The sequence below is a fragment of the Bactrocera dorsalis genome, chromosome 3 (genome assembly GCF_023373825.1).
Source record: "Bactrocera dorsalis isolate Fly_Bdor chromosome 3, ASM2337382v1, whole genome shotgun sequence".
Taxonomy (NCBI): Eukaryota; Metazoa; Arthropoda; class Insecta; order Diptera; family Tephritidae; genus Bactrocera; species Bactrocera dorsalis.
In genome coordinates this window covers 78,363,636-78,390,078 of record NC_064305.1, presented here as the reverse complement: position 1 = coordinate 78,390,078, position 26,443 = coordinate 78,363,636, and the positions used below count along the sequence as shown (strand labels likewise).

The following is a 26,443-nucleotide window of genomic DNA, read 5'->3' as shown; positions in this document are numbered from 1 at the left end:
TAATAATAAAAAGAATAATAAAATTTAAATTAATTATCATGCCTATATTTATTTGAGTGTTTATAGTGAAATAACTGTGCTCTAAAATTATTGCAAATTAAGGTTAGAGATTTTTTTCTTTAAAAATGGAGATAATTAAACAACTTTCCAAAACGGAAGAAGCGAATCATTGTTTTGCTACACGAACGTGGCATCATTCCTTTATTAATACAAAAATTTCAAAATATAGCAACTTTCTTCATTATTTTCACTCATTTTTGAACAGCCGTCACTTTTTTTTAAGTTCTCCGAATTTAATTAATTTTTTTGTTAATTAATGCTTAAAATCTCACCTTTATACTATATCGTATGATACAATGTACTGGAGATATATGTATGAGGCAACGACATCTATTGACAAAATACGAAAAGACTTTTTCGACTACCGTAGGTTGGCGCCGATTATACATGCTTTATAGTGCTGAGTTTGGAAACAGTATTGAAGATTGCTTTCAACTTTGTTCATGTTATATGATTGTTTAACCGTACTTTGGACATAGACAATAGAATTAATCGAGGTATGCACTGCGACCTTAGGTCTATTGTGCCCTCTCCTAACTCACAGAGACTCACCAAGCCCCAAAAAATCGATGAATTTTAGTATTTTGCTGGGAGGTAGTGAGTCGATGTGATCCCTATTCGGAAATGTAATTCCAAGGGCATTAGGCCTGCGTCTGCAGACTGCAATGCAGTCGATTAGCAGGTGCTCCGGGGTTTCAGGTTCTCTGTCGCAGAACCGGCAGTTAGAGCAAGAGGCAAGTCCTAGGTTGAACAGGTGCCTTTTCAACTTGCAGTGGCCGGTGTAGAATGCGGCCAAGAGCCTGAGTTTGATCCTTGGGAGGTTGATAATCGATTTAAACCTTTTGTGGTTGTACCTCCCTAACAGCAACTTGGCATGCCGCATACCATGTGCCCGTTGCCAGTCACCTTCTCTGCCCTCTCTTTCTTCCTTACGGAGCAGCTCCTTTATAGTGTGGGAGCCCACCCCAGTGAACGGTTCGGGCCCTACCATATTTATGGAGGCTGCAGAGCGGGCGAGCTCGTCAGCCAGTTCATTTCCGGCTATGCCTCTATGAGCAGGTACCCATATTAGGTGCACCTGATTCAATTCCGCTAGGCTGTTTAGCCGTTCTCTACACTCCTGCACTAGCAGCGTTTTGATCTCGTAGGCGGAGGCCGCTTTTAGTGCCGCTTGGCTATCGCTGAGTATGGTTATTCGCTCATTACAATAGCCGCGATGAAGGTTAATCTCTATACACCGACTTATGGCTAAGACTTCGGCCTGGAAGATACTGAGGAATCTGCCCATCGGTATGGACAACCTTGTGCGTGGGCCCGCGATCCCTGCACCAATACCTTCCGACGTCTTCGAGCCGTCAGTGTACCACTTCAGTGTACTATCCCTCAGCATCAACTCAAGGGTGGAGTCATTCCACTCGCTCTTGCTGCCAAGGGTAACCTTGAACTTCCTCGTGAAGTTTATTGTTTTTGTAACCCCGTCCTTCGGGAGGAGGGCAATTGGATTGTTGCCACTTACCAGCTCCATCCTCTGGGACGAGATTATTTTTCCTTTACCGCATCCCTCTGCCGTTATTTGCAGAAGTGAATGCTTGGCTACTTGGCCGATCACTATGTGGAGCGGCGTGAGTTCCAGCAGAACCTCCAGCGCCGTTGTTGGGCAGGTTCGCATAGCGCCCGTCATGCAGACGAATGCTAGCCGCTGAAGCCTCGATAGTTTCATCACCACCGAGGCCTGTGCCGCCACAGAGGCCCAGGACACTGCTCCATATGTGACTATCGGTCGCACAATATACAACCACCTAACAATCCTTGGCTTGCAACCCCAGGATTTTCCTGCCAGCCGATTGCACACCAGCCGATTGTACACCATCCTTGGCAGCGGATGCCGTTGTCGGTTAGCAGTGCTAACAGGTCGCCAACGCCAAGGCTCCATAGCAGGGGCGATAGTACACCACCCTGCGGACAGCCTCTTGTTGTGCCTAGGCGAATCTTTGTGCCCCCTGCTATGGTCTCAACTATCCTGGTGCGCAATACCGCCTCTATCCATCTACGCACCGGTGCTGCCACATTTCTACCCTCCAATGCCATTGCTACACTTCTATGAGAAGTGTTGTCAAAAGCTCCCTCAATATCCAAAAAGGCGCAAGGCATGACTTCCCCTTTCTCCAGTGAACTCTCTATCTCGGAGGCCTTTGGACATAGATATCCTTCGATTTGGATGGTATGATTTGAAATCGATTTAGCGAAAATCATTCGATAAAGCTAGTTTGATTCATAAGTCCATAAATTTGTGTCTACATTTGCTCGTAGGCTGTGTTGGAAAAAACTATAGTTCTTCCAGTGGATTTAAAAACGCATAAAAACGTAGATCGTTTTCAACATTACATACAGAGATCTTTGCTATGTAAGATGCAACCTTATAAGCAAAGCGTTGGAGTCTTCCATGTGATTTTCTGGCGTAACCGATTTTTGAATAATTATCTTTAGTACTTTGGTTAATTATGAGTGGTAACAAATTAAACCTTATCCAGCAACTCAGTGGGTTTAGTAAAGAACTAACAATTTTAACAAGAGTATCAACTTAAAATTTCAGCACTTGAATATGCACATTAACCGTTCAAGACGACATATTTTCCGTCGATGAATATATAAAACCTCAAATCCTTCGTAAACAATAAACTCTATCGTGTTTTCCCACTCAGAAAAAGTTCATATTTAGAGTTCCTAACCGATAGTCAAAGTATATTCCAACATATATAAGTAGCAATATCCCAATCTCTTCTTCCGTTCCGAACATACGATCCGATTTTCATGCCATCTTCGGGAACTTATCAAGTATATGGGCTGTATAAGGAATAAGAAGGAATTAAGAACAAAAAATGTAACCTAAGTCAGCTAATCAGGTCGTCATAAAACCATTAAGATTCTAAATTAATCAGATAGTACCAATGCACCAAACAATTATATGAGATCAACCGTCTTAAACTAATAAAGAAAAGAATTTTTAGAGCAAGAATTTTTTAGCAATAAAACTGCTTGTCTTCAGTAACATTTCTGCGGCTCTATACTCTACTTCAAATCTACCATCTCTCTCTCTCTCTATTTTCTAAGCAAAAAATTCTACGCAAATTTTAAAACAAAACAAAGTAAATTGACGTCACGCTCACACACGACTACGTTGTCGTTGGGTCCATTGTTTCATAGTCAAGGTTTTGTCCTTGAATCTTTAAGATTAATTTAATGTGCCAATTTTTGTAATAAGCACACATACACACACGTGAGTTTATGTTCTAATAATGCGCACTCTCTATTTCTATGGCGACCGCACAACGTGTGCTTGTAAATCAGCACGATTAGACTAGACTATGCACATTTGCTTAGCTTCATCATAATGTCAAAGAAATAATCAATAATTGCGCACTAACACACATGAAAATCACTCATAAAATATAATAATTTTTGATTTAATTATAGCTTCGGTGCGATACTTTCGTTATCAGCAATGCACTATGTCACATTTGTCAAAGTAACTGACCTTAGACGATGGCAATGCTAGTTTGTCGAAACCGGCTTCAATAATTCTCAACAAAAATACTTTTGTACATATTTATTAATAAATACTAGGGTAGTCTTATTAGTTTCAGATGTTTAGAGTCGTGTGTTAGTCGAGGTTTCCTACTTTTTTTTAAGAAAAAACACAGAAACTTCAAATTTAGTGGGGAATGTTTATTATCATTCGAAAGAACATACTTTGCCATTTGTTTTTTGAAAATTATTTCTTTTAAATTTTGGCCGCGGCTACGTCTTAGACGGTCCATCCGTGGAGTTCAATTTTCGATGACTCGTTCGAGCATTTCGACAGGTAACTGGAGAAAGATACGCGTGATGTTTTTCTTCGAGAATTGAATCGAAGCGGGACTGTCCGCATATACTTTAGACTCCACATATCTCCACATCAAAAAGTATAACGGGGTGATATAATACTATCTTGGTGATCAATCGACTGGACAAAACCGTGTAACTATCTGCTTTCCGAAGTGTTATACCAACAAATCCAAAATATCCATCCAAAGATCGGTTTTCATTTCTCAATAACGATCGCCATTAACGGTTACGTCACTTTTTTGAGAAATATGACGATGATTTCAGGCACCCACAAACAACACCAAATCGTTAATTTTTTCTGGATAAAATGACAGCTCTTGAATCTCTTCAGGCTGCTCTACGTCCCAAACGTGGCGATTTTGTTTGTTTACACAGACATTGAGCCCGAAATGGACCTCATCGCTGAAGAAAATTTGGTTCGAAAACGTGGGAAATATTAAAATATTAATCCGAAAATCGGTTTTCATTTCGCGGTCGATTTAACGGTTACGTCACATTTTTGAAGAATATATGCACTCTTATTTTTTTCACTGCGTGGACGTGGTCTAATCGATCGAATATTATAAAAAACTACAGAGTTATCAAAGCTACTGGAACTAAACTTGCTTTGACTTTGTCTTCAAAATTTTATTTGGAATTCATAAAATTCACTATCTCTTTTCTCAATATTAATTAAAAATTTTAAATTATTTCAGGAGCTCAAAGTTCCTGATTACTTAATAATACTAACAACACTAATGACTGTCTTAGCGCCCCCATTGATGCCACCAAAATACTAGCGGTATATGTATATCCGGCAAAAGTCACTTTATGATGCACCGCGTGCTGATAAGCGAGTTGGTGAAGCATGGCCATGAGGTAGGTTAACGGCGCGAGGCAATCCTCGCTTGCTTTTTTCAAACACAATTAAAACACTTATTTTTACTTTCCATTGCAAAAAATTACTTCTTTATACATATGTATATATATACATATGTGTATGCTCATATAGTATACGTTTTTTCTATATGCGCACAGGTAACCATGATAACGGCTTACACGCTAGCGCCACTACGTCTGGGCAGCAATTATACAGAGATACTCATTGAACCGGTTTACGATTATCGAAAGGATGGTGAGTGCACTGGATTGCAATGATATTTATTTATTTAATTTAATTTTTATCACATAGGCAATGCTGACACCGGTAGCAACACCATGTTCGACATGTCAAACAATGACATAACAGACTTTATGAATATGATGAAAGCGATTTGCATGGGCAGCACCGAACACGCGTTATCACATATTGACCGATTACAGTCGCGAGTTTAAATACTTTCCGATGGTGGATGCGTTGATCGCGAAGTACTTAGGACATTTGCCAAGTGAGTAAACTTTTGGTTAAGTTAAGTTAAGTAGAATGGCGACATCGCTTCGCTCTATCTTGAAAAGTTAAAAGAAAAGCCGGTGCCATATTTTAATCTAACAAACTCATAACAACGACTTGCGGAAACATAAAGTGCTAAATAAAAATATGGTCCACTTAATCAATTTCACAACACAAAATCTACGTAGACCCTTTGAGACCTCTTCTTATGCGAATAGCTATGTAAATAGTTCAGCTAGTTGAGGTCTCTTTCGTAACGAATTCTTTACTGCGTGATTTAGTTTATTGCATTATCATCATGAACGGGAGAGTTTTTCGATTGTGTCGCAATGTTTTCACGTAATTGTTAATTTCATGTAACGAGTGATTGTAAGAGAAAACAGAGTTACCATAAATTACATTCTTTTAATAATAATTCTCACCCTGTTTATATTATTTGGCACTAATCGAACAGTATATAAGGATGATGTGTTTTCACTAAAACAGCTATGTATGGAAAAATATAATATATACATATATATATATGAAAAAATAACTGTTTATTCAAACGCTTTCTTTATCATTACTATTTAAAGGCATATTGGATTGAAAACTATATTGCAAAGTGAGCGCGACTCAATGCAAGCGAAGCATTGGAAAGTCATGAGAGTTTCATGGATTAGAAAGTGCAAACAGCGGTTATGAAAGAACGCGGTGCCACAATTTTTAGTACATAATTTGTATTAGTATTTATATTTTTCTAAAACATTTTTGAGGAATGATGAATGAAAAATGGTCCATCCGTTGAGATCAATTTTTGATGACTCCTTCCAGCATTTCGACTGGTAACTGGCAAATGACACGATTGATGTTTTGCTCAAAAACCTGAATCGAAGTATTATTGTCCGTATGGACTTTAGACCTTACATATACACACAGAAAAACTCTTGGTGGCCAATGGATCGACCCAAAACTTGAAATTATGTTCTCACCGAAGTGTTCTCTCAATAAATCCATTGATTGATGCGAAGTGCAGGAAGTACCGTCGTCTTGTTGAAACCAAATGTCGTCGAGATCATCAGCTCCAATTTCAGGCATGAAAAAGTTGGTTTTCATGGCGCGATTACAGTCATCACTGACGGTTACGTTCTCACAGGCATCGTTTTTGAAGAAATATGGCCCGGTGTTGCCAACCACACCAAGCTGTTGTTTTTTTCTGAAAGAAATGGCAGCTTTGAATCTCTTCAGGTAGCTCTTCGTCCTAGATGCGGCAATTTTGCTTGTTTACATATCTGTTGAGCCATAAGTGGGCCTCACCGCTAAACAAAATTTGGACAGTACATATAATAAAATTCAAAAGTATAATATAAATATGCATATTCAACTAAAACGTGATCTGGCACCATACATAACCATTCAACAAACCAGTAGTTTATCAGTAGAAATATTGAAAATTAATTTAGACGCTTATGAGTGCAGTGCCAACAAACGAAGCGTTATCATTTTAGTAATAGGTGTACTCTGCCAGCTATAAATGCCTTGTGCTTGACCAAAACCGGGTGCCAAGAAATAGTAAATAGTAGAAGAATAAATAGTAGCAGAAAGCGGAACTAAATAATAGCCGAAAATACTTGCTACAAAGGATACACAAGCCTAGAACTTGAAAGCTAAAAATGGTAAACACTATAAATAAAAATAACGGAAAGTAGTAACAATTGTTGACAAAGAAGTTGTTGGAAATAATTTAGAATAAAAGTGGTTTTAAGGATGCCTCAGTTCAAAGAGTGTATACTGTTATTAACTCGTTTTAACTTTATCTAAAGAATGTAGCAGTGCAATGAATATTTACGTTGAAAATATATGATTTTAAAGATTTTTGTTTCTAATTTTTCGAAAATTTATTTGGTATATTTTATTTTAAAAACCCGTTTGGTGAATAAGCCTAAAAATTGTGGGATATAAAAAAACAAGCAGTAGAAAATTGGAAGTAGCGAACGAAAATTTCCAGTTCACTGTGCTCAAAGTTATTGCTTTATTTAAATGCTTCCTGATTATCTTTCTTAAAATGAAATAAAAACGTTTTAATGAGAGTTCAGCGTATAGTATGTATTTTGAGGGATTACTACAACCCAAAGGTTTATATGACAATTGAGGTTAATTTATCTTCGTAATTCTCCTATTTAATTTTTCCTAGCAAATTTTGAACAACGTTCTTAAAACACTATCAGATGAGTTTTTCCTAATCATTCAGTTTTCCTTCAAAGCTCTTATCCTTTATCCGTATTTATGAACCAACAAATATTCCCTCTCTAATTTTTGCCTCGATGAGTTTGTGGAACTTCCTTTTTAGATAGAAAAAGTAGAATCCAAATAGTTTGATCGATTTGGAGTTTTCGTACCGCCAGTTCGCACTATGTAGCATGGGTCTGTTGGCCGAAGACAAGTTTGGATACTCAATAGTGTGTTTGGACTTGATTGGTATGTCATTGTCATGTAAAAAATATCATTCACTTGCATGATCCTTTGGTTCGGGCTAAATTATTGGTATAGTAAATGGCATATGTGTGGGTTCTTGCTTAGACCAATTTAATAGCAGTCCTCCGCACATTGCACAACATTTATCCCAAGATTTATCTCGATTCCTCACAAGAAATCTAAAATTGTCTTTTATTAACGAAATATTTAAGAAGTGTTAAGTATTTTTTGACACTAAGAAAATGTGACCAAACGGTGGTGTTTTGATCGAGATAAAAGGTGCTTTCCAAAGTCAACAGGACGTTTTGAATCTAGCGCTCCCTGGTATGTATATGTCGACGGCTGCGTTAGAATCTGTTATCTTTATCGATTGTTCAGTGACTGAGTGATTGTCATGACATTTCATTTATTGGAAGTGAAGTTATTGCGTTTTAAGTGTCAGTATGTTTGTGTTATCGGTGCGAAAATGAGCTTCGAACAAAGAGCCAAAATTAAATTTTGTTTTAAAATTGGTACAACTTTTACCAAAACATTTCTATTGATGAAACAAGTTTATGTCGATGATTGCTCACCCCGTAGCTCGAGTGCTCGAGTGGTTTCAACGTTTTCGAAGTGGTCCTGAGGACATAAATGACGATCAACATATGGGCCAATCAAAATTCGTGATCACCGGAAATTCCATCGAAACTGTGCGTGAATTCAATAAAAATCAGCCGAAATCGTCATTGAAATTCATGGAAATGGAATTGGACATCTCCAAAACATTTTACGAAAGGTTGTGCACGGTTTGTTTCGCACAAATTGGCTGGTGATCAAAAATTGCTCAGAATCCAACATTCGAAGGACGATTATTTGACCAAAAATCACATTTTAACCATTAATCACTCCCCGTATTCACCTGACATGGCACCGTGCCACTTCTTCCTTTTCGGAAAAATGCATTTGCTCGTGAAAGAAAAGCGTTATGCAGACGTAGAGACCATTCATACTGGCGGCCATCCCGGACAACGAGCTAAAACACTCGTTCGACATGCTTTTGGACCTTGCAAAAAGCTGTATTGAAGCAGAAGGAGACTACTTTGAATAAAATAAATTAATTTAGCCGAAAAAAACCTTTTGCTCTAATGTTCTTTAAAGTCCTGTTTACTTAAGAATACACCTTGTATGAAAGTATCTTGCAAAAAATCTCCTCTCCTGGCATGGCAAATTTTGGATCGAAAACAACACCAACTTGCACATGTGCAATAGAGCAAAATGTCGTCCTATGCTGAGTATTTAGCTCACAAAGAACTTACTCAGCGGCTGTTCTATACACAAGTCGCCAACCGCCTTACAACCAAACCAAAGACAATTTTCAGGATGTGACGTGCGCGGTTATGCAATTCAGTGCAGGTCATTTCCATTATTTATTTTTCTCCGAAGCGAAAAAAATTTTTGTGTGTAAAAGTAATAATGTCTGCCTGTGATGCTGATTATGTAAGAGACCTTCCTGCGAAGGCTATTTAGATTCAACAAACTCTGAGCGCAGGTATAAAGTGACATTCCCTTATTATATAAGTCGGGTTTCAAGACAGTCACTTAATGCCAAGATCTCGAAGTGTTTGCAGAAGTTTTGAAACGATTATTAAGCAGGAATATATTAGTAAAAAAAATTAATTGTTTCGTCTGATATAATAACCTAAATTGTTTTTAAAGCATAAGCAAGTGCTCTGGGGTCTACTGGCACTGGCAGTGCTGGCGGCTCAAGCGCCGGTAACCGATGGCGCCAAAATACTCGCCGTTTATGCATTTCCGGTCACGAGCCACTACATGATGCATCGTGCGCTGATAACCGAGCTAGTGAAGCACGGACATGAGGTATGTGCAGACAAATATGGTATACCATGTAACTATATATATTTTATGTAAAATTTCAATGAACAACTGTTACTTATTTTTCAAATCTATTTCTCAGGTCACCATGATAGCGGCACTCACGCTGGAACCAGAAAAAATGGGCGCCAATTACACGGAGATACTCATAGAACCGGCTTATGACTATCGGACGGAAAGCAAGTGAAAATCACACATCCATAAACCATAAAGTAACTACCAAAAACTAACACTAAAATAATATTTTACTTCCAGTGCACAACATATTCGGCGTCAAAACGATCAATGACATAGGCAAGGAATTGGATCTATTACTGAATATGGTTGAATTTCTGGGCCTCTCGACGACGGAGCATGCACTGAAGCAGCCGAAAGTACAAGCGATCATCAACGCCAAAGAAACACAGGGTGTATATGATCTCCTGCTGGTCGAACAATTAAATCAGGATGCATTCTCGGCCTTGGCACATGTCTACAATATACCCGTTATAAGTACGGCCACTTTTGCACAACAAACATTTATGAGTGAAATGTTTGGAATTATACAACCGTGGTCATACGTGCCCCATGGCTATCTACCGCTAACGGAGCATATGAGCTTTTTCGAACGCGTCTATAACACGTACACCTCATTGCGCACGGACCTGGACCGCGAGTTTAAGTATTTTCCGAAAATGGACGTACTGGTGCAGAAATACTTCGGACACTTGCCAAGTAAGTATTACTTGATATAAGCCCCAATTCTTACTTACACTCTTTTTACTTTGCAGTCAAATTCCCCAGCACCTCCGAAATGAATAGAAATCTCTCAGCCATTTTGATCAACAACTATACGCCATTGGCGGCAGCTGGACCCACGACGGACAACATGATCAATGTCGGTGGCATGCATATCTATCCGCCAAAAGCGTTGCCCAGCGATATAAAGCAGTTCCTGGATGAGGCCGAACATGGCGCCATCTACTTCAGTTTGGGCAGTCAAGTGCAGAGCAAAGATATGCCAGTGGAGAAGTTACGCTTGTTCCTCAACGTATTCGCTCAGCTGAATCAGCGTGTGCTGTGGAAATTTGAAAACGATAGCCTTCCGGACTTACCTTCGAATGTTATGGTGAAGAAATGGCTGCCGCAGAGTGATATCTTGGCACATCCTAATGTGCGTGTCTTCATTTCGCACGGCGGTCTCTTTGGCTCACAGGAAGCTGTCTACCATGCCGTGCCCGTACTTGGGATGCCCTTCTTCTTCGATCAGGTTAGTTAAAATAGAATCTAAGTTCTACAAGTTTATTCCTCTCTCTCCCGCAGCACCTTAATTTGAAGAAAGCCGAGAACAACGGTTATGCCATCATGCTGGACTTCCACACACTCACCAGTGAGCAGCTGAAGAATAGCCTCCAACAATTGTTGCACAACAACACATATAGCGACAATATCAAACGCTTCTCGAGCATTTTCCACGATCGTCCCATGGGTCCACGTGAGACTGCGCTCTACTGGATCGATTACGTAATACGTCATAAGGGCGCACGGCATTTGCGCGCTGCCGGCTTGGACTTGAAGTGGTACCAATTCTATTTGCTGGACGTGATCGCTCTGGTCGTAGCCGCCGTGGCTGTTGCCCTTGGAGTGCTTGTTCTGTTAGTTCGCTGGATCTTGAGGCGAATCAGCGGTGAACAGATCAAGCAGAAAGTGAATTAGTATAATTCTATGAATTGTAGTTGTTTTAAAAAATTATGTGGTTATATGTGATTAGTTCTTTAATATGTATGCATATGAGGCTCAATTTGCGCTAAATTGAAATTTATAAAAACTAAATATTAGGAAATCACTTTGAGTTGTTGAATACTTCAACTTAGTTGAATCATTCCTATAGAAAACTATATAATTGCTTCCCACGACGGGTTCCAAATACGAACTACAATCTAACATCTGTACTTGTGTACATTTCTCCAAACTATTATGGATTTTAAAGTATGCGCAAGCAAAGATTGACGGCCAAAAAGATTTTGCTCTGTTCTTGGTGAGGTTGGCAAGGAATCATCTACTATGAATTACTGTAATGAGCCCCTGCGGTCGAACCCTTATTTCGAACACTTACTCTCAATGATCGGTACGTCGCCTAGAAGCGGCTAGCTTTGCATAATAGGTGAAGAATTGTGTTTGCTCAGAGCTAACACTTCTCTCTGGTGTTACTTCCGGTACTTATTACTTCGATTGCTTTCGATTTCGTGTCAAGTTCAATCAACTAGGACGGTTATAGCCGAGTTAACAAAAGCGCGCCAGTCATTTCTTCTTTTCGCAAGGTGGTGCCAATTAAAGATTCCAAACGAAACCAAGTCCTTCTCCGCCTGGTCATCTGCTTCCTCCGGTGGGTACTGCATCGAATATTCTCAGAATTGGAGTGTTTTCATCCATTCGCACGACATGACCTAACCAGCGTAGCCACTGTATCTTAATTCGCTGAACAAGGTCAATGTCGTCGTAAATCTTGTACAACTCAGCGTTCCATCGGCTATCGCATTCACCGTTGCCTATGGCTAGTAGGGTGTGGTCTTTGTTCGTCAAGAGAGAACTTTACCTCTCAATTGCCTACTCAGTTGTGTTGAATTTCGACGAATGTTTGTTTGATGACAGGAGATATTTCGTCTTGCCCTCGTTCACAACCAGACCCATTTGCTTCACTTCTTTGACCAACTTGGGGAAAAGAGAACTAACGGTGCGGTTGGTATGGCCAATGATATCGATGTCATCGGTGTACGCCAGGAGTTGCACGCTCTTATAGAAGATTTTACCTTCTCTATCTCAGAGATCTCAGCTCGAATTATTTTCTCCAGGAATAGATTGAAGAAATCACACGAAAGAGAGTCGCCTTGTCTGAGAGTTTGATACCAAATGGCAGATTCCGATCATGACGGAGCTTTTTAATTCAGACGCTGTCAAAAGTAGCTTTGAAATCGACAAAGAGGTGGTGGATGTCAAACCTCTTTGTACAGATCATTTCCAAGAATTAGCACATGGTCCTTTATACTATATACAATGATTTTCGTTTTACCATCTTTTGTTTCCTGCAGGTTGCAAGAGTTTAAAATGTTCGGTTGCATCCGTATTTAGCCTCACTTACTTGCTAAATGTTTATATATATTTTTATGGGGTCTCCGACGTTACCTTCTAGGTATCACAAACTTCGTGACAAACAGCAATATTTGTTTAGGTAATTAATTAAGTACATTATTATAAACGCGACCGTTATGACATTTTTCAAATCAGTAAATCAGCGTGTGATTTCTAAATAATCCGGTGCTAAGCTCCAGATAAGTTCAGCGACTCGGCATATAAATTGCTTTGTGACAAAATGCTCTACCTTCACCTTTTTATTGTAAAAAAAAATAAAATAAAATAAGTAACGGTAAATAGACATGTAATCAAATATTTTATTTATTTTTTTTCACAATTATTTTATTTATTGGATCTGATTTCTCTTAAAGCCTAACAATAAGTCATCAAATCTTAAATCTGTTTAAAAACTAGACAGACTCAAGCAAGTATAGAGCTGTTTTGGTGATACGTCGCTCTTTAATACGCAGGCATATCTCTTCTTTTAAGTCGTGTTTGATCGATTTGGTTTGGGTGATTTCGGAGTTTAGTTATACATATATTTGATTCTGTTATCTTCTACTTCTTTCTTTACCAAAGGAATACCAAGGTCATTATGGATATTTTCGTTTCGCATGTACCACGGCGAACACGCGATTATTCTAAGCATTTTTAATTGAAACCTCTGTAATATATCAATATTAGTTGCACAGGTCGTACCCCACAGTTGAATGTCATACATCCAAATCGGCTTTAAGGCCGCATTATAAATATAAGAGCACTTTGTTGTTTAGGCTAAGTTTGGAGTTTTTATTTAAAAGCCAATTCAAATTTGCAGTTCTAATCTTCATACATTTTATTTTATTAGAGATATGTATGTTTTCTCCACGTGAGCCTTCTATCTAGGAACATAATTACACAAATGTGCATATGTACATATGTATGTATGTATGTGTATGCTCGGCGCACTGATAGCGCGACGTACGACTCGCTCGCAGCATGCACTCGGCCAAAACATAGAACACATTCTAAGCAAGTGCAAGCAAATACTCATTTGTTTATATATGTGTAATCGCTTATACACTTATATAAATGCAGCTATGTGTGTAGTTATCAATGAATAGAAATCCTTGAAAATTCAAATCTTAAAAATTGGAAAGCTTTGTATTGACATTTCAGTACAAAATCCACACTAAATGTGTTCGGCAGCAATTTGTTACGGTGGATAATTGCGTGGAAAAAATAAAAAACATAAAAAAAGAAAATAAAATAAAAATAAATAATAATAATATAATATATGTGTATAAATAATCAATAAAAAGAATTGTGTATATTATAAAAATGGTAATTTTTGTAAAAATATTTTCATTAATAATAAAAAGAATAATAAAATTTAAATTAATTATCATGCCTATATTTATTTGAGTGTTTATAGTGAAATAACTGTGCTCTAAAATTATTGCAAATTGAGGTTAGAGATTTTTTTCTTTAAAAATCGAGATAATTAAACAACTTTCCAAAACGGAAGAAGCGAATCATTGTTTTGCTACACGAACTTGGCATCATTCCCTTATTAATACAAAAATTTCAAAATATAGCAAATTTCTTCATTATTTTCACTCATTTTTGAACAGCCGTCACTTTTTTTTAAGTTCTCCGAATTTAATTAATTTTTTTGTTAATTAATGCTTAAAATCTCACCTCTATACTATATCGTATGATACAATGTACTGGAGTTATATGTATGAGGCAACGACATCTATTGACAAAATACGAAAAGACTTTTTCGACTACCGTAGGTTGGCGCCGATTATACATGCTTTATAGTGCTGAGTTTCGAAAACAGGATTGAAGATTGCGTTCAACGTTTCCATGTTATATGATTGTTTAACCGTACTTTGGACATAGACAATAGAATTAATCGAGGTATGCACTGCGACCTTGGGTCTATTGTGCCCTCTCCTAACTCACAGAGACTCACCAAGCCCCAAAAAATCGATGAATTCTAGTATTTTGCTGGGAGGTAGTGAGTCGATGTGATCCCTATCCGGAAATGTAATTCCAAGGCCCTTAGACCTGCGTCTGCAGACTGCAATGCAGTCGATTAGCAGGTGCTCCGGGGTTTCAGGTTCTCTGTCGCAGAACCGGCAGTTAGAGCAAGAGGCAAGGCCTTTTGAACTTGCAGTGGCCGGTGTAGAATGCGAACAAGAGCCTGAGTTTGATCCTTGGGAGGTTGATAATCGATTTAAACCTTTTGTGGTTGTACCCCCCTAACAGCAACTTGGCATGCCGCATACCATGTGCCCGTTGCCAGTGACCTTGTCTGCCCTCTCTTTCTTCCTTTCGGAGCAGCTCCTTTATAGTGTGGGGGCCCACCCCAGTGAACGGTTCGGGCCCTACCATATTTGTGGAGGCTGCAGAGCGGGCGAGCTCGTCAGCCAGTTCATTGCCGGCTATGCCTCAATTCCGCTAGGCTGTTTAGCCGTTCTCTGCACTCCTGCACTAGCAGCGATTTGATCTCGTAGGCGGAGACCGCTTTTAGTGCCGCTTGGCTATCGCTGAGTATGGTTATTCGCTCATTACGATTGCCGCGCTGGAGGTTAATCTCTATACACCGACTTATGGCTAAGACTTCGGCCTGGAATATACTGTGGAATCTGCTTATCGGTATGGATAACCTTGTGCGTGGGCTCGCGATCCCTGCACCAATACCTTCCGATGTCTTCGAGCCGTCAGTGTACCACTTCAGTGTACTATCCCTCAGCATCAACTCAAGGGTGGAGTCATTCCACTCGCTCTTGCTGACAAGGGTAACCTTGAACTTCCGCGTGAAGTTTATTGTTTTTGTAACCCCGTCCTTCGGGAGGAGGGCAATTGGATTGTTGCCACTTACCAGCTCCATCCTCTGGGACGAGATTATTTTTCCTTTACCGCATCCCTCTGCAGGTTCGCATAGCGCCCGTCATGCAGACGAATGCTAGCTGCTGAAGCCTCGATAGTTTCATCACCACCGAGGCCTGTGCCGCCACAAAGGCCCAGGACACCGCTCCATATGTGACTATCGGTCGCACAATCATGGTATACAACCACCTGACAATCCTTGGCTTGCAACCCCAGGATTTTCCTGCCAGCCGATTGCACACCATCCTTGGCAGCGGATGCCGTTGTCGGTTAGCAGTGCTAACAGGTCGTCAACGCCAAGGCTCCATAGCAGGGGCGATAGTACACCACCCTGCGGACAGCCTCTTGTTGTGCCTAGGCGAATCTTTGTGCCCCCTGCTATGGTCTCAGCTATCCTGGTGCGCAATACCGCCTCTATCCATCTACGCACCGGTGCTACCACATTTCTACCCTCCAGTGCCATTGCTACACTTCTATGAGAAGTGTTGTCAAAAGCTCCCTCAATATCCAAAAAGGCGCATAGCATGACTTCCCCTTTTTCCAGTGAACTCTCTATCTCGGAGGTCTTTCGACATAGATATCCTTCGATTTGGATGGTATGATTTGAAATCGATTCAGCGAAATTCATTCGATAAAGCTAGTTTGATTCATAAGTCCATAACTTTGTGTCTACATTTGCTCGTAGGCTGTGTTGGAAAAAACTATAGTTCTTCCAGTGGATTTAAAAACGCATAAAAACGTAGATCGTTTTCAACATTACATATAGAGATCTTTGCTATGTAAGATGCAACCTTATAAGCAAAGCGTTGGAGTCTTCCATGTGATTTTCTGGCGTAACCGATTTTTGAATAATTAGCTTCAGTACTTTTGGTTAATTACTTCCGAACATAATGTTGGTTAACAAAAAGTAGGTTTAGGAGCGCAGGACCGCAGATGACCGCCCTTAGACTATGTTTAGGACGTTTGTGCTCCCGAGCGGTAACAAATTAAACCTTATCCAGCAACTCAGTGGGTTTAGTAAAGAACTAACAATTTTAACAAGAGTACCAACTTAAAATTTCAGCACTTGAATATGCACATTAACCGTTCAAGACGACATATTTTCCGTCGATGAATATATAAAAGCTCAAATCCTTCGTAAACAATAAACCACTCTATCGTGTTTTCCCACTCAGAAAAAGTTCATATTTGGAGTTACTAACCGATAGTCAAAGTATATTCCAACATATATAAGTAGCAATATCCCAATCTCTTCTTCCGTTCCGAACATACGATCCGATTTTCATGCCATCTTCGGGAACTTATCAAGTATATGGGCTGTATAAGGAATAAGAAGGAATTAAGAACAAAAAATGTAACCTAAGTCAGCTAATCAGGTCGTCATAAAACCATTAAGATTCTAAATTAATCAGATAGTACCAATGCACCAAACAATTATATGAGATCAACCGTCTTAAACTAATAAAGAAAAGAATTTTTACAGCAACAATTTTTTAGCAATAAAACTGCTTGTCTTCAGTAACATTTCTGCGGCTCTATACTCTACTTCACATTTACCATCTCTCTCTCTATGTTCTAAGCAAAAAATTCTACGCAAATTTTAAAACAAAACAAAGTAAATTGACGTCACGCTCACACACGACTACGTTCCCGTGGGGCCATTGTTTCATAGTCAAGGTTTTGTCCTTGAATCTTTAAGATTAATTTAATGTGCCAATTTTTGTAATAAGCACACATTCACACACGTGAGTTTATGTTCTATTAACGCACACTCTCTATTTCTATGGCGACCGAACAACGTCTGCTTGTAAATCGGCACGATTAGACTAAACTATTCACATTTGCTTTACCTCATTATAAAATCAAAGAAATAATCAATAATTGCGCACTAACACACATGAAAATCACTCATAAAATATAATAATTTTTGATTTAATTATAGCTTCGGTGCGATACTTTCGTTATCAGCAATGCACTATGAAACATTTGTCAAAGTAACTGACCTTAGACGATGGCATTGCTAGTTTGTCGAAACCGGCTTCAATAATTTTCAACAAAAATGCTTTTGTACATACTTATTAATAAATACTAGGGCAGTCTTATTAGTTTCAGATGTTTAGAGTCGTGTGTTAGTCGAGGTTTCCTACTTTTTTTTAAGACAAAACACAGAAACTTCAAATTTAGTGGGGAATGTTTATTATCATTCGAAAGAACATACTTTGATATTTGTTTTTTGAAAATTATTTCTTTTAAATGTTGGCCGCGGCTACGTCTTAGACGGTCCATCCCTGGAGTTCAATTTTCGATGACTCGTTCGAGCATTTCGACAGGTAACTGGCGAAAGATACGCGTGATGTTTTTCTTCGAGAATTGAATCCGCATAGCCTTTAGACTCCACATATTTCCACATCAAAAAGTATAACGGGGTGATATAATACTATCTTGGTGATCAATCGACTGGACAAAACCGTGTAACTATCTGCTTTCCGAAGTGTTATACCAACAAATCCAAAATATCCATCCAAAAATCGGTTTTCATTTCTCAATAACGATCGCCATTAACGGTTACGTCACTTTTTTGAGAAATATGCCGATGATTTCAGGGACCCACAAACAACACCAAATCGTTAATTTTTTCTGGATAAAATGACAGCTCTTGAATCTCTTCAGCCTGCTCTACGTCCCAAACGTGGCGATTTTGTTTGTTTACAAAGCCATTGAGCCAGAAATGAACCTCATCGCTGAAGAAAATTTGGTTCGAAAACGTGGGATCGCGAAGCGATGTCGCTTGGGAGTGTTGAAAAGCCTCAGGTCTTGCACAAGCTTTATTTTGTACGTTTCCAATTTAAGATCTCGACGTAAAATGTGCCAAGTCGTTCCATACGTCAGACCGAGTTGCTGCGAACGACGTTGAATCGACTCTCCACGATCTTCGTGTACACTCTCAGTTTCTTCACTGCGTGTTGGATGTGGTCTAATCGATCGAATATTATAAAAAACTACAGAGTTATCAAAGCTACTGGAACTAAACTTGCTTTGACTTTGTCTTCAAAATTTTATTTGGAATTCATAAAATTCACTATCTCTTTTCTCAATATTAATTAAAAATTTTAAATTATTTCAGGAGCTCAAAGTTCCTGATTACTTAATAATACTAACAACACTAATGACTGTCTTAGCGCCCCCCATTGATGCCGTCAAAATACTAGCGGTATATATACATCCGGCCAAAAGTCACTTTATGATGCATCGCGTGCTGATAAGCGAGTTGGTGAAGCATGGCCATGAGGTAGGTTAACGGCGGGAGGCAATCCTCGCTTGCTTTTTTCAAACACAATTAAAACACTTATTTTTACTTTCCATTGCAAAAAATTACTTCTTTATACATATGTATATATATACATATGTGTATGCTCATATAGTATACGCTTTTTCTATATGCGCACAGGTAACCATGATAACGGCTTACACGCTGGCGCCGCTACGTCTGGGCAGTAATTATATAGAGATACTCATCGAACCGGTTTACGATTATCGAAAGGACGGTGAGTGCAGTGGATTGCAATGATACGTAGGCTGCTATATATATTTCTGGACTAGGCAACAATAATTGTTGCCAGGTGCAACCTGACATTTCCATTGGAAAGTTTGACATTTTTTAGCATAACATCACTCAGAACGTTTTGTCATTTAATCGTGAATTGTTTTATTTACAGGGAATTAAAAAATTTAACTCGGCCTAAATTGGAATTAACTCGTGAACATTTTCTTGCGATAATTTTTCACAACTTTCGACGTGGATTATCAGGACAAGAGTGCATCGATGAACTAAAATCTTTGTATGGCTATGAAGCACCATCCTATAGCACTGTGAAAAACTGGTACAACGAATTCAATCGTGGCCGACGCTCGCTCAAAGACGAATTCCGTGAAGGTCGTCCAAAAACAGCCGTTGTGCCAGAAAACATCGATGCCGTACGTGAACTGATAACGCGAGACCGTCATGTAACATACCCTCAGATAGAGGCATGCCTATGCATTTCTCCTACCAGCTTACATTCGATATTGCCAGGTGCCGTAAAAAAGGTTTGTTCTCTTTGGATCCCGGCCAATTTGACAATCGCTCAAAAAAAGGCTCGTGTGGATTGGTGTAAAGAAATGCTGAAAAAATACGATCGCGGTGCTTCAAAAGACCTTTATAAGATCGTCATAGGTGACGAATCATGGATCTATACGTATGAGCCCGAAACAAAACAGCAATCGACCGTGTGTGTCTTCCAAGACGAGCCAAATCCAACGAAAGTTGTTCGTGGAAGAAGCACTTCGAAGCAAATGGTCGCCTGTTTCTTCGGCAAAACTGGTCATGGGCGACTGTTCCGCTTGAGCAACGTAGGACGGTCAATTCTGAGTGGTACACCACCATTTGTTTGCCTGAAGTCTTCGGAGAAATTCGAAAAACGAAGAAGAGAAGACGAATCATTGTGCACCATGACAATGCGAGCTCTCACACATCGGCTCAAACCAGCGCCTTTTTGACCAGAAGATGCTGTTGAAGCATTCAAAAACAACGTTTTTTTGAGGCGTCTCAAACGGAGTGGAAAAAGTGCTTCGAAAATTGGTTTGAGCGCATGCAAAAGTGTATAAATCTTGATGTAGAATAATTTGAAAAACAATAAAACCATTTTCGTTAAAATAAATACATAAATACATATAAATACTCCTATTTTCTAATTTAATTTTTATCACATAGGCAGTGCTGACACCGGTAGCAACACCATGTTCGACATGTCAAACAATGACATAACAGACTTTATGAATATGATGAAAGCGATTTGCATGGGCAGCACCGAATACGCGTTATCACATATTGAATATCGATTACAGTCGCGAGTTTAAATACTTTCCGATGGTGGATGCGTTGATCGCGAAGTACTTAGGACATTTGCCAAGTGAGTAAACTTTTGGTTAAGTTAGGTTAAGTAGAATGGCGACATCGCTTCGCTCTATCTTGAAAAGTTCCAAGAAAATCCGATACCAAATTTTAATCTAACAAGCTCATAACAATGACTTGCAGAAACATACAAACAAAGAGTGCTAAATAAAAATTAATTAATAATTAATCAAACTGATAATTCCCCTCTGGCCCACTTAAACAATTTCACAACATAAAATCTACGTAGACCCTTTGAGACCTCTATTCATACTCAGCCCATATCACATATAGTACTGTTATATATTTGTCAAATAAAAGATTGACAGCGCTGTTGTTGTATTTTACTACATAATACTATTTGTAAAACACTTAGATGTCAAAGCTTTTTATTGTCAGTGCCCTTTAAAATAGTTCTTATGCGAATAGCTATGTAAATAGTTCAGCTAGTTGAGGTCTCTTTCGCAACGAATTCTTTACTGCGTGATTTAGTTTATTGCATTATCATCATGAACGGGAGACTTTTTCGATTGTGCCGCAATGTTTTCACGTAATTGTTGATTTCATGTAACTAGTGATTGTAAGAGAAAACAGAGTTACCATAAATTACATTCTTTTAATAATAATTCTCACCCTGTTTATATTATTTGGCACTAATCGAACAGTATATAAGGATGATGTGTTTTCACTAAAACAGCTATGTATGGAAAAATATAATATATACATATATATATATGAAAAAATAACTGTTTATTCAAACGCTTTCTTTATCATTACTATTTAAAGGCATATTGGATTGAAAACTATATTGCAAAGTGAGCGCGACTCAATGCAACCAAAGCATTGTAAACTCGTTAGAGTTTCATGGATTGGAAAGTGAAAACAGCGGTTATGAAAGAATGCGGTGCCACAATTTTTAGTTTGTATTAGTATTTATATTTTTCTAAAACATTTTTAAGGAATGATGAATGAAAAATGGACCATCCGTTGAGATCAATTTTTGATGACTCCTTCCATCATTTCGACTGGTAACTGACAATGACACGAATGATGTTTTGCTCAAAAACCTGAATCGAAGTATTATTGTCCGTATGGACTTTAGACTTTACATATACACACAGAAAAACTCTTGGTGGCCAATGGACCGACACAAAACTTGAAATTATGTTCTCACCGAAGTGTTCTCTCAATAAATCCATTGATTGATGCGAAGTGTAGGAAGTACCGTCGTCTTGTTGAAACCAAATGTCGTCGAGATCATCAGCTCCAATTTCAGGCATGAAATAGTTGGTTTTCATGGCGCGATTACAGTCACCACTGACGGTTACGTTCTCACAGCCATCGTTTTTGAAGAAATATGGCCCGGTGATGCCAACCACACCAAGCTGTTGTTTTTTCTGAAAGAAATGGCAGCTGTTGAATCTCCTCAGTGTACTCTTCGTCCCAAATACTGCAATTTTGCTTGTTTACATACCCCTTGAGCCATAAGTGGGCCTCACCGCTAAACAAAATTTGGACAGTACATATAATAAAATTCAAAAGTATAATATAAATATGCATATTCAACTAAAACGTGATCTGGCACTATACATATCCACTCAACAAAACAGTAGTTTATCAGTAGAAATATTGAAAATTATTTTAGACGCTTATGAGTGCAGTGCCAACAAACGAAGCGTTATCATTTTAGTAATAGGTGTACTCTGCCAGCTAGAGGTGGCCTTGTGCTTGACCAGAACCGGGTGCCAAGTATTAAATAGTAGAAGAATAAATAGTAGCAGAAAGCGGAACTAAATAATAACCGAAAATAATTGCGACAAAGGATACACAAGCCTAGAACTTGAAAGCTAAAAATGGTAAACACTATAAATAAAAATAACGGAAAGTAGTAACAATTGTTGACAAAGAAATGTGTTGGAAAGAATTTAGAATAAAAGTGGTTTTAAGGATGCCTCAGTACAAAGAGTGTGAACAACGTTCTTAAAACACTATCAGATGAGTTTTTCCTAATCATTCAGTTTTTCTGCAAAGCTCTTATCTTTTATCCATATTTGCGAACCAACAAATATTCCCTCTCTAATTTTTGCCTCGCTGTGTTTGTGGAACTTCCTTTTTAGATAGAAAAAGTAGAATCCAAATTGTTTGATCGGTTTGGAGTTTTCGTACCGCCAGTTCGCACTATGTAGCATGGGTCTGTTGGCCGAAGACAAGTTTGGATACTCAATAGTGTGTTTGGACTTGATTGGTATGTCATTGTCATGTAAAAAATATCATTCACTTGCATGATCCTTTGGTTCGGGCTAAATTATTGGTATAGTAAATGGCATATGTGTGGGTTCTTGCTTAGACCAATTTAATAGCAGTCCTCCGCACATTGCACAACATTTATCCCAAGATTTATCTCGATTCCTCACAAGAAATCTAAAATTGTCTTTTATTAACGAAATATTTAAGAAGTGTTAAGTATTTTTTGACACTAAGAAAATGTGACCAAACGGTGGTGTTTTGATCGAGATAAAAGGTGCTTTCCAAAGTCAACAGGACGTTTTGAATCTAACGCTTCCTGGTGGCACCATCCATATGTCGACGGCTGCGTTAGTATCTGTTATCTTTATCGATTGTTCAGTGACATTTCATTTATTGGAAGTGAAGTTATTGCGTTTTAAGTGTCAGTATGTTTGTGTTATCGGTGCGAAAATGAGCTTCGAACAAAGAGCCAAAATTAAATTTTGTTTTAAAATTGGTACAACTTTTACCAAAACATTTCTATTGATGAAACAAGTTTATGTCGATGATTGCCTATACCGTAGCTCGAGTGCAACGTTTTCGAAGTGGTCCTGAGGACATAAATGACGATCAACATGTGGGCCAATCAAAATTCGTGATCACCGGAAATTCCATCGAAACTGTGCGTGAATTCAATAAAAATCAGCCGAAATCGTCATTGAAATTCATGGAAATGGAATTGGACATCTCCAAAACATTTTACGAAAGGTTGTGCACGGTTTGTTTCGCACAAATTGGCTGGTGATCAAAAATTGCTCAGAATCCAACATTCGAAGGACGATTATTTGACCAAAATCACATTTTAACCATTAATCACTCCCCGTATTCACCTGATATGGCACCGTGCCACTTCTTTCTTTTCGGCAAAATGCATTTGCCCACGAAAGGAAAGCGTTATGCAGACGTAGAGCCCATTCAAAAGGCTTGCACCTGCTTACTGGCGGCCATCCCGGACAACGAGCTAAAACACTCGTTCGACATGCTTTTGGACCTTGCAAAAAGCTGTACTGAAACAGAAGGAGACTATTTTGAATAAAATAAATTAATTTAGCCGAAAAAAACCTTTTGCTCTAATGTTCTTTAAAGTCCTGTTTACTTAAGAATACACCCTGCACATGTGCAATAGAGCAAAATGTAGTCCAATGCTGAGCATTTATCTCACAAAGAACTTACCCAGCGGCTGTTCTATACACAAATCGCCAACTGCCTTGCAACCAAACCAAAGACAATTTTCAGGATGTGATGTGCGCGGTTATGCAATTCAGTGCAGGTCATTTCCATTCCATCTCCGAAGCGAAAAAAAATTTTGTGCAAAAGTAATAATGTCTGCCTGTGATGTCGAATATGTAAGTGACCTTCCTGCAAAGGATAGTTAGATTCAAAATACTCTTAGTGCAGGTATAAAGTGACATTCCCTTATTATATAAGTCGGGTTTCAAGACAGTCACTTAATGCCAAGATCTCGAAGTGTTTGCAGAAGTTTTGAAACGATTATTAAGCAGGAATATATTAGTAAAAAAAATTAATTGTTTCGTCTGATATAATAATCTAAATTGTTTTTAAAGCATAAGCAAGTACTCTGCGGTCTACTGGCACTGGCAGTGCTGGCGGCGCAAGCGCCGGTAACCGATGGCGCCAAAATACTCGCCGTTTACTCATTTCCGGCCAAGAGCCACTACATGATGCATCGTGCGCTGATAACCGAGCTAGTGAAGCACGGACATGAGGTATGTGCAGACAAATATGGTATACCATGTAACTATATACATATATTTTATGTAAAATTTCAATGAACAACTGTTACTTATTTTTTAAATCTTCTTCTCAGGTCACCATGATAGCGGCACTCACGCTGGAACCAGAAAAAATGGGCGCCAATTACACGGAGATACTCATAGAACCGGTGTATGACTATCGGACGGAAAGCAAGTGAAAATCACACATCCATAAACCATAAAGTAACTACCAAAAACTAACGCTAAAATAATATTTTACTTCCAGTGCACAACATATTCGGCGGCAAAACGATCTACGACATTCGCAATGATTTGCATCTATTACTGAATATGATTGAATTTCTGGGCCTCTCGACGACGGAGCATGCGCTGAAGCAACCGAAAATACAAGCGATCATCAATGCCAAAGAAACACAGGGTGTCTATGATCTCCTGCTGGTCGAACAATTCTATCAAGATGCATTCTCGGCCTTGGCACATGTCTACAATATACCCGTTATAAGTACGGCCACATTTGCTCAACAAACATTTATGAGTGAAATGTTTGGCATTATACAACCGTGGTCATACGTGCCCCATGGCTATCTACCGCTAACGGAGCTTATGAGCTTTTTCGAACGCGTCTATAACACGTACACCTCATTGCGCACGGATTTGGACCGCGAGTTTAGGTATTTTCCGAAAATGGACGTTCTGGTGCAGAAATACTTCGGACACTTGCCAAGTAAGCGTTAGATAAAACCTGAAATAAGCCACAATTCTTACTCACATTTCTTCTACTTTGCAGTCAAATTCCCCAGCACCTCGGAAATGAATAGAAATCTCTCAGCCATTTTGATCAACAACTATACGCCATTGGCGGCAGCTGGACCCACGACGGACAACATGATCAATGTCGGTGGCATGCATATCTATCCGCCAAAAGCGTTGCCCAGCGATATAAAGCAGTTCCTGGATGAGGCCGAACATGGCGCCATCTACTTCAGTTTGGGCAGTCAAGTGCAGAGTAAAGATATGCCTGTGGAGAAGTTACGCTTGTTCCTCAACGTATTCGCTCAGCTGAATCAGCGTGTGCTGTGGAAATTTGAAAACGATAGCCTTCCGGATTTACCTTCGAATGTTATGGTGAAGAAATGGCTGCCGCAGAGTGATATCTTGGCACATCCTAATGTGCGTGTCTTCATTTCGCATGGCGGTCTTTTTGGCTCACAGGAAGCCGTCTACCATGCCGTGCCCGTACTTGGCATGCCCTTCTTCTTCGATCAGGTGATTAAAATAAAATCTAAGTTCCATAAAAAGAAATTAACAGTTTATACCTTTCTCTTCCGCAGCACCTTAATTTGAAGAAAGCCGAGAACAATGGTTATGCCATCATGCTGGACTTCCACACACTCACCAGTGAGCAGCTAAAGAATAGCCTCCAACAATTGTTGCACAACAACACTTATCGCGACAATATCAAACGCTTCTCGAGCATTTTTCACGATCGTCCCATGGGTCCACGTGAGACTGCGCTCTACTGGATCGATTACGTAATACGTCATAAGGGCGCACGGCATTTGCGCGCTGCCGGCTTGGACTTGAAGTGGTACCAATTCTATTTGCTGGACGTGATCGCTCTGGTCGTAGCCGCCGTGGCTGTTGCCCTTGGAGTCCTTCTTCTCTTAGTACGCTGGATCTTGCGGCGAATCAGCGGTGAACAGATCAAGCAGAAAGTGAATTAGTATAATTCTATGAATTGTTGTTGTTTAAAAAAATTATGTGGTTATATGTGATTAGTTCTTTAATATGTATGCATGTGTGGCTCAATTTGCGCTAAATTGAAATTTATTAAAAATAAATATTAGGAAATCACTTTGA

General features: G+C 39.1%; 5 protein-coding genes and 1 long non-coding RNA gene across 12 annotated transcripts in view; 4 read left to right on the top strand and 2 right to left on the bottom strand.

Moving 5' to 3' along the window:
• Window positions 1-11,465, top strand: part of LOC125777457 (UDP-glycosyltransferase UGT5-like) — a 26,176-nt gene extending 14,711 nt beyond the window's left edge. For 2 of the 5 annotated variants that reach the window (XM_049452453.1, XM_049452452.1), the window contains exons 2-6: window positions 9,464-9,625; window positions 9,723-9,819; window positions 9,896-10,354; window positions 10,411-10,889; window positions 10,943-11,465. In XM_049452453.1, coding sequence (XP_049308410.1) covers window positions 9,464-9,625; window positions 9,723-9,819; window positions 9,896-10,354; window positions 10,411-10,889; window positions 10,943-11,335 — 1,590 coding nt within the window. In that variant the 3' untranslated portion in view covers window positions 11,336-11,465. Of the gene's footprint in view, window positions 1-6,850; window positions 6,970-9,463; window positions 9,626-9,722; window positions 9,824-9,895; window positions 10,355-10,410; window positions 10,890-10,942 lie in introns of those variants that run through there. The other 3 variants (XM_049452451.1, XM_049452454.1, XM_049452455.1) reach the window with 3 other exon arrangements.
• LOC125777461 (uncharacterized) overlaps window positions 1-18,505 on the bottom strand; it is a 19,549-nt gene extending 1,044 nt beyond the window's left edge. Inside the window, exons 1-2 of one of the 2 annotated variants that reach the window (XR_007422318.1) lie at window positions 18,366-18,505; window positions 333-4,340 (exon numbers count right to left, since the gene is read on the bottom strand). Coding sequence is in view for 1 of the 2 variants with exons in the window: in XM_049452470.1 (XP_049308427.1) it covers window positions 599-1,993 (1,395 nt within the window). In the remaining variant the exon portion in view is untranslated. Of the gene's footprint in view, window positions 1-47; window positions 4,341-18,365 lie in introns of those variants that run through there. The other variant, XM_049452470.1, reaches the window with a different exon arrangement.
• The window catches only part of LOC125777463 (uncharacterized), a 49,835-nt gene that overhangs the window by 10,636 nt on the left and 12,756 nt on the right, over window positions 1-26,443 (bottom strand). For both annotated transcript variants that reach the window (XR_007422319.1, XR_007422320.1), the window contains exon 2: window positions 25,455-25,694. This is a non-coding gene — a long non-coding RNA (uncharacterized LOC125777463). The remainder of the gene's footprint in view (window positions 1-25,454; window positions 25,695-26,443) is intronic.
• LOC125777460 (UDP-glucosyltransferase 2-like) lies at window positions 6,851-26,443 on the top strand. The gene is made up of 6 exons (XM_049452465.1): window positions 6,851-6,969; window positions 24,413-24,574; window positions 24,676-24,772; window positions 24,849-25,307; window positions 25,371-25,849; window positions 25,915-26,443. The coding sequence occupies exons 1-6, from the start codon at window positions 6,967-6,969 to the stop codon at window positions 26,305-26,307; spliced, it is 1,593 nt and encodes a 530-aa protein (XP_049308422.1). The 5' UTR covers window positions 6,851-6,966; the 3' UTR covers window positions 26,308-26,443.
• Window positions 18,978-26,443, top strand: part of LOC105231257 (UDP-glucosyltransferase 2-like) — a 61,731-nt gene continuing 54,265 nt past the window's right edge. The window contains exon 1 of the mRNA XM_049452462.1: window positions 18,978-19,176. Within this exon, the coding sequence (XP_049308419.1) occupies window positions 19,020-19,176 (157 nt within the window). The 5' untranslated portion in view covers window positions 18,978-19,019. The remainder of the gene's footprint in view (window positions 19,177-26,443) is intronic.
• Window positions 22,153-26,443, top strand: part of LOC115066621 (UDP-glycosyltransferase UGT5-like) — a 42,039-nt gene continuing 37,748 nt past the window's right edge. Inside the window, exon 1 of the mRNA XM_049452467.1 lies at window positions 22,153-22,417. Coding sequence (XP_049308424.1) covers window positions 22,415-22,417 — 3 coding nt within the window. The 5' untranslated portion in view covers window positions 22,153-22,414. The remainder of the gene's footprint in view (window positions 22,418-26,443) is intronic.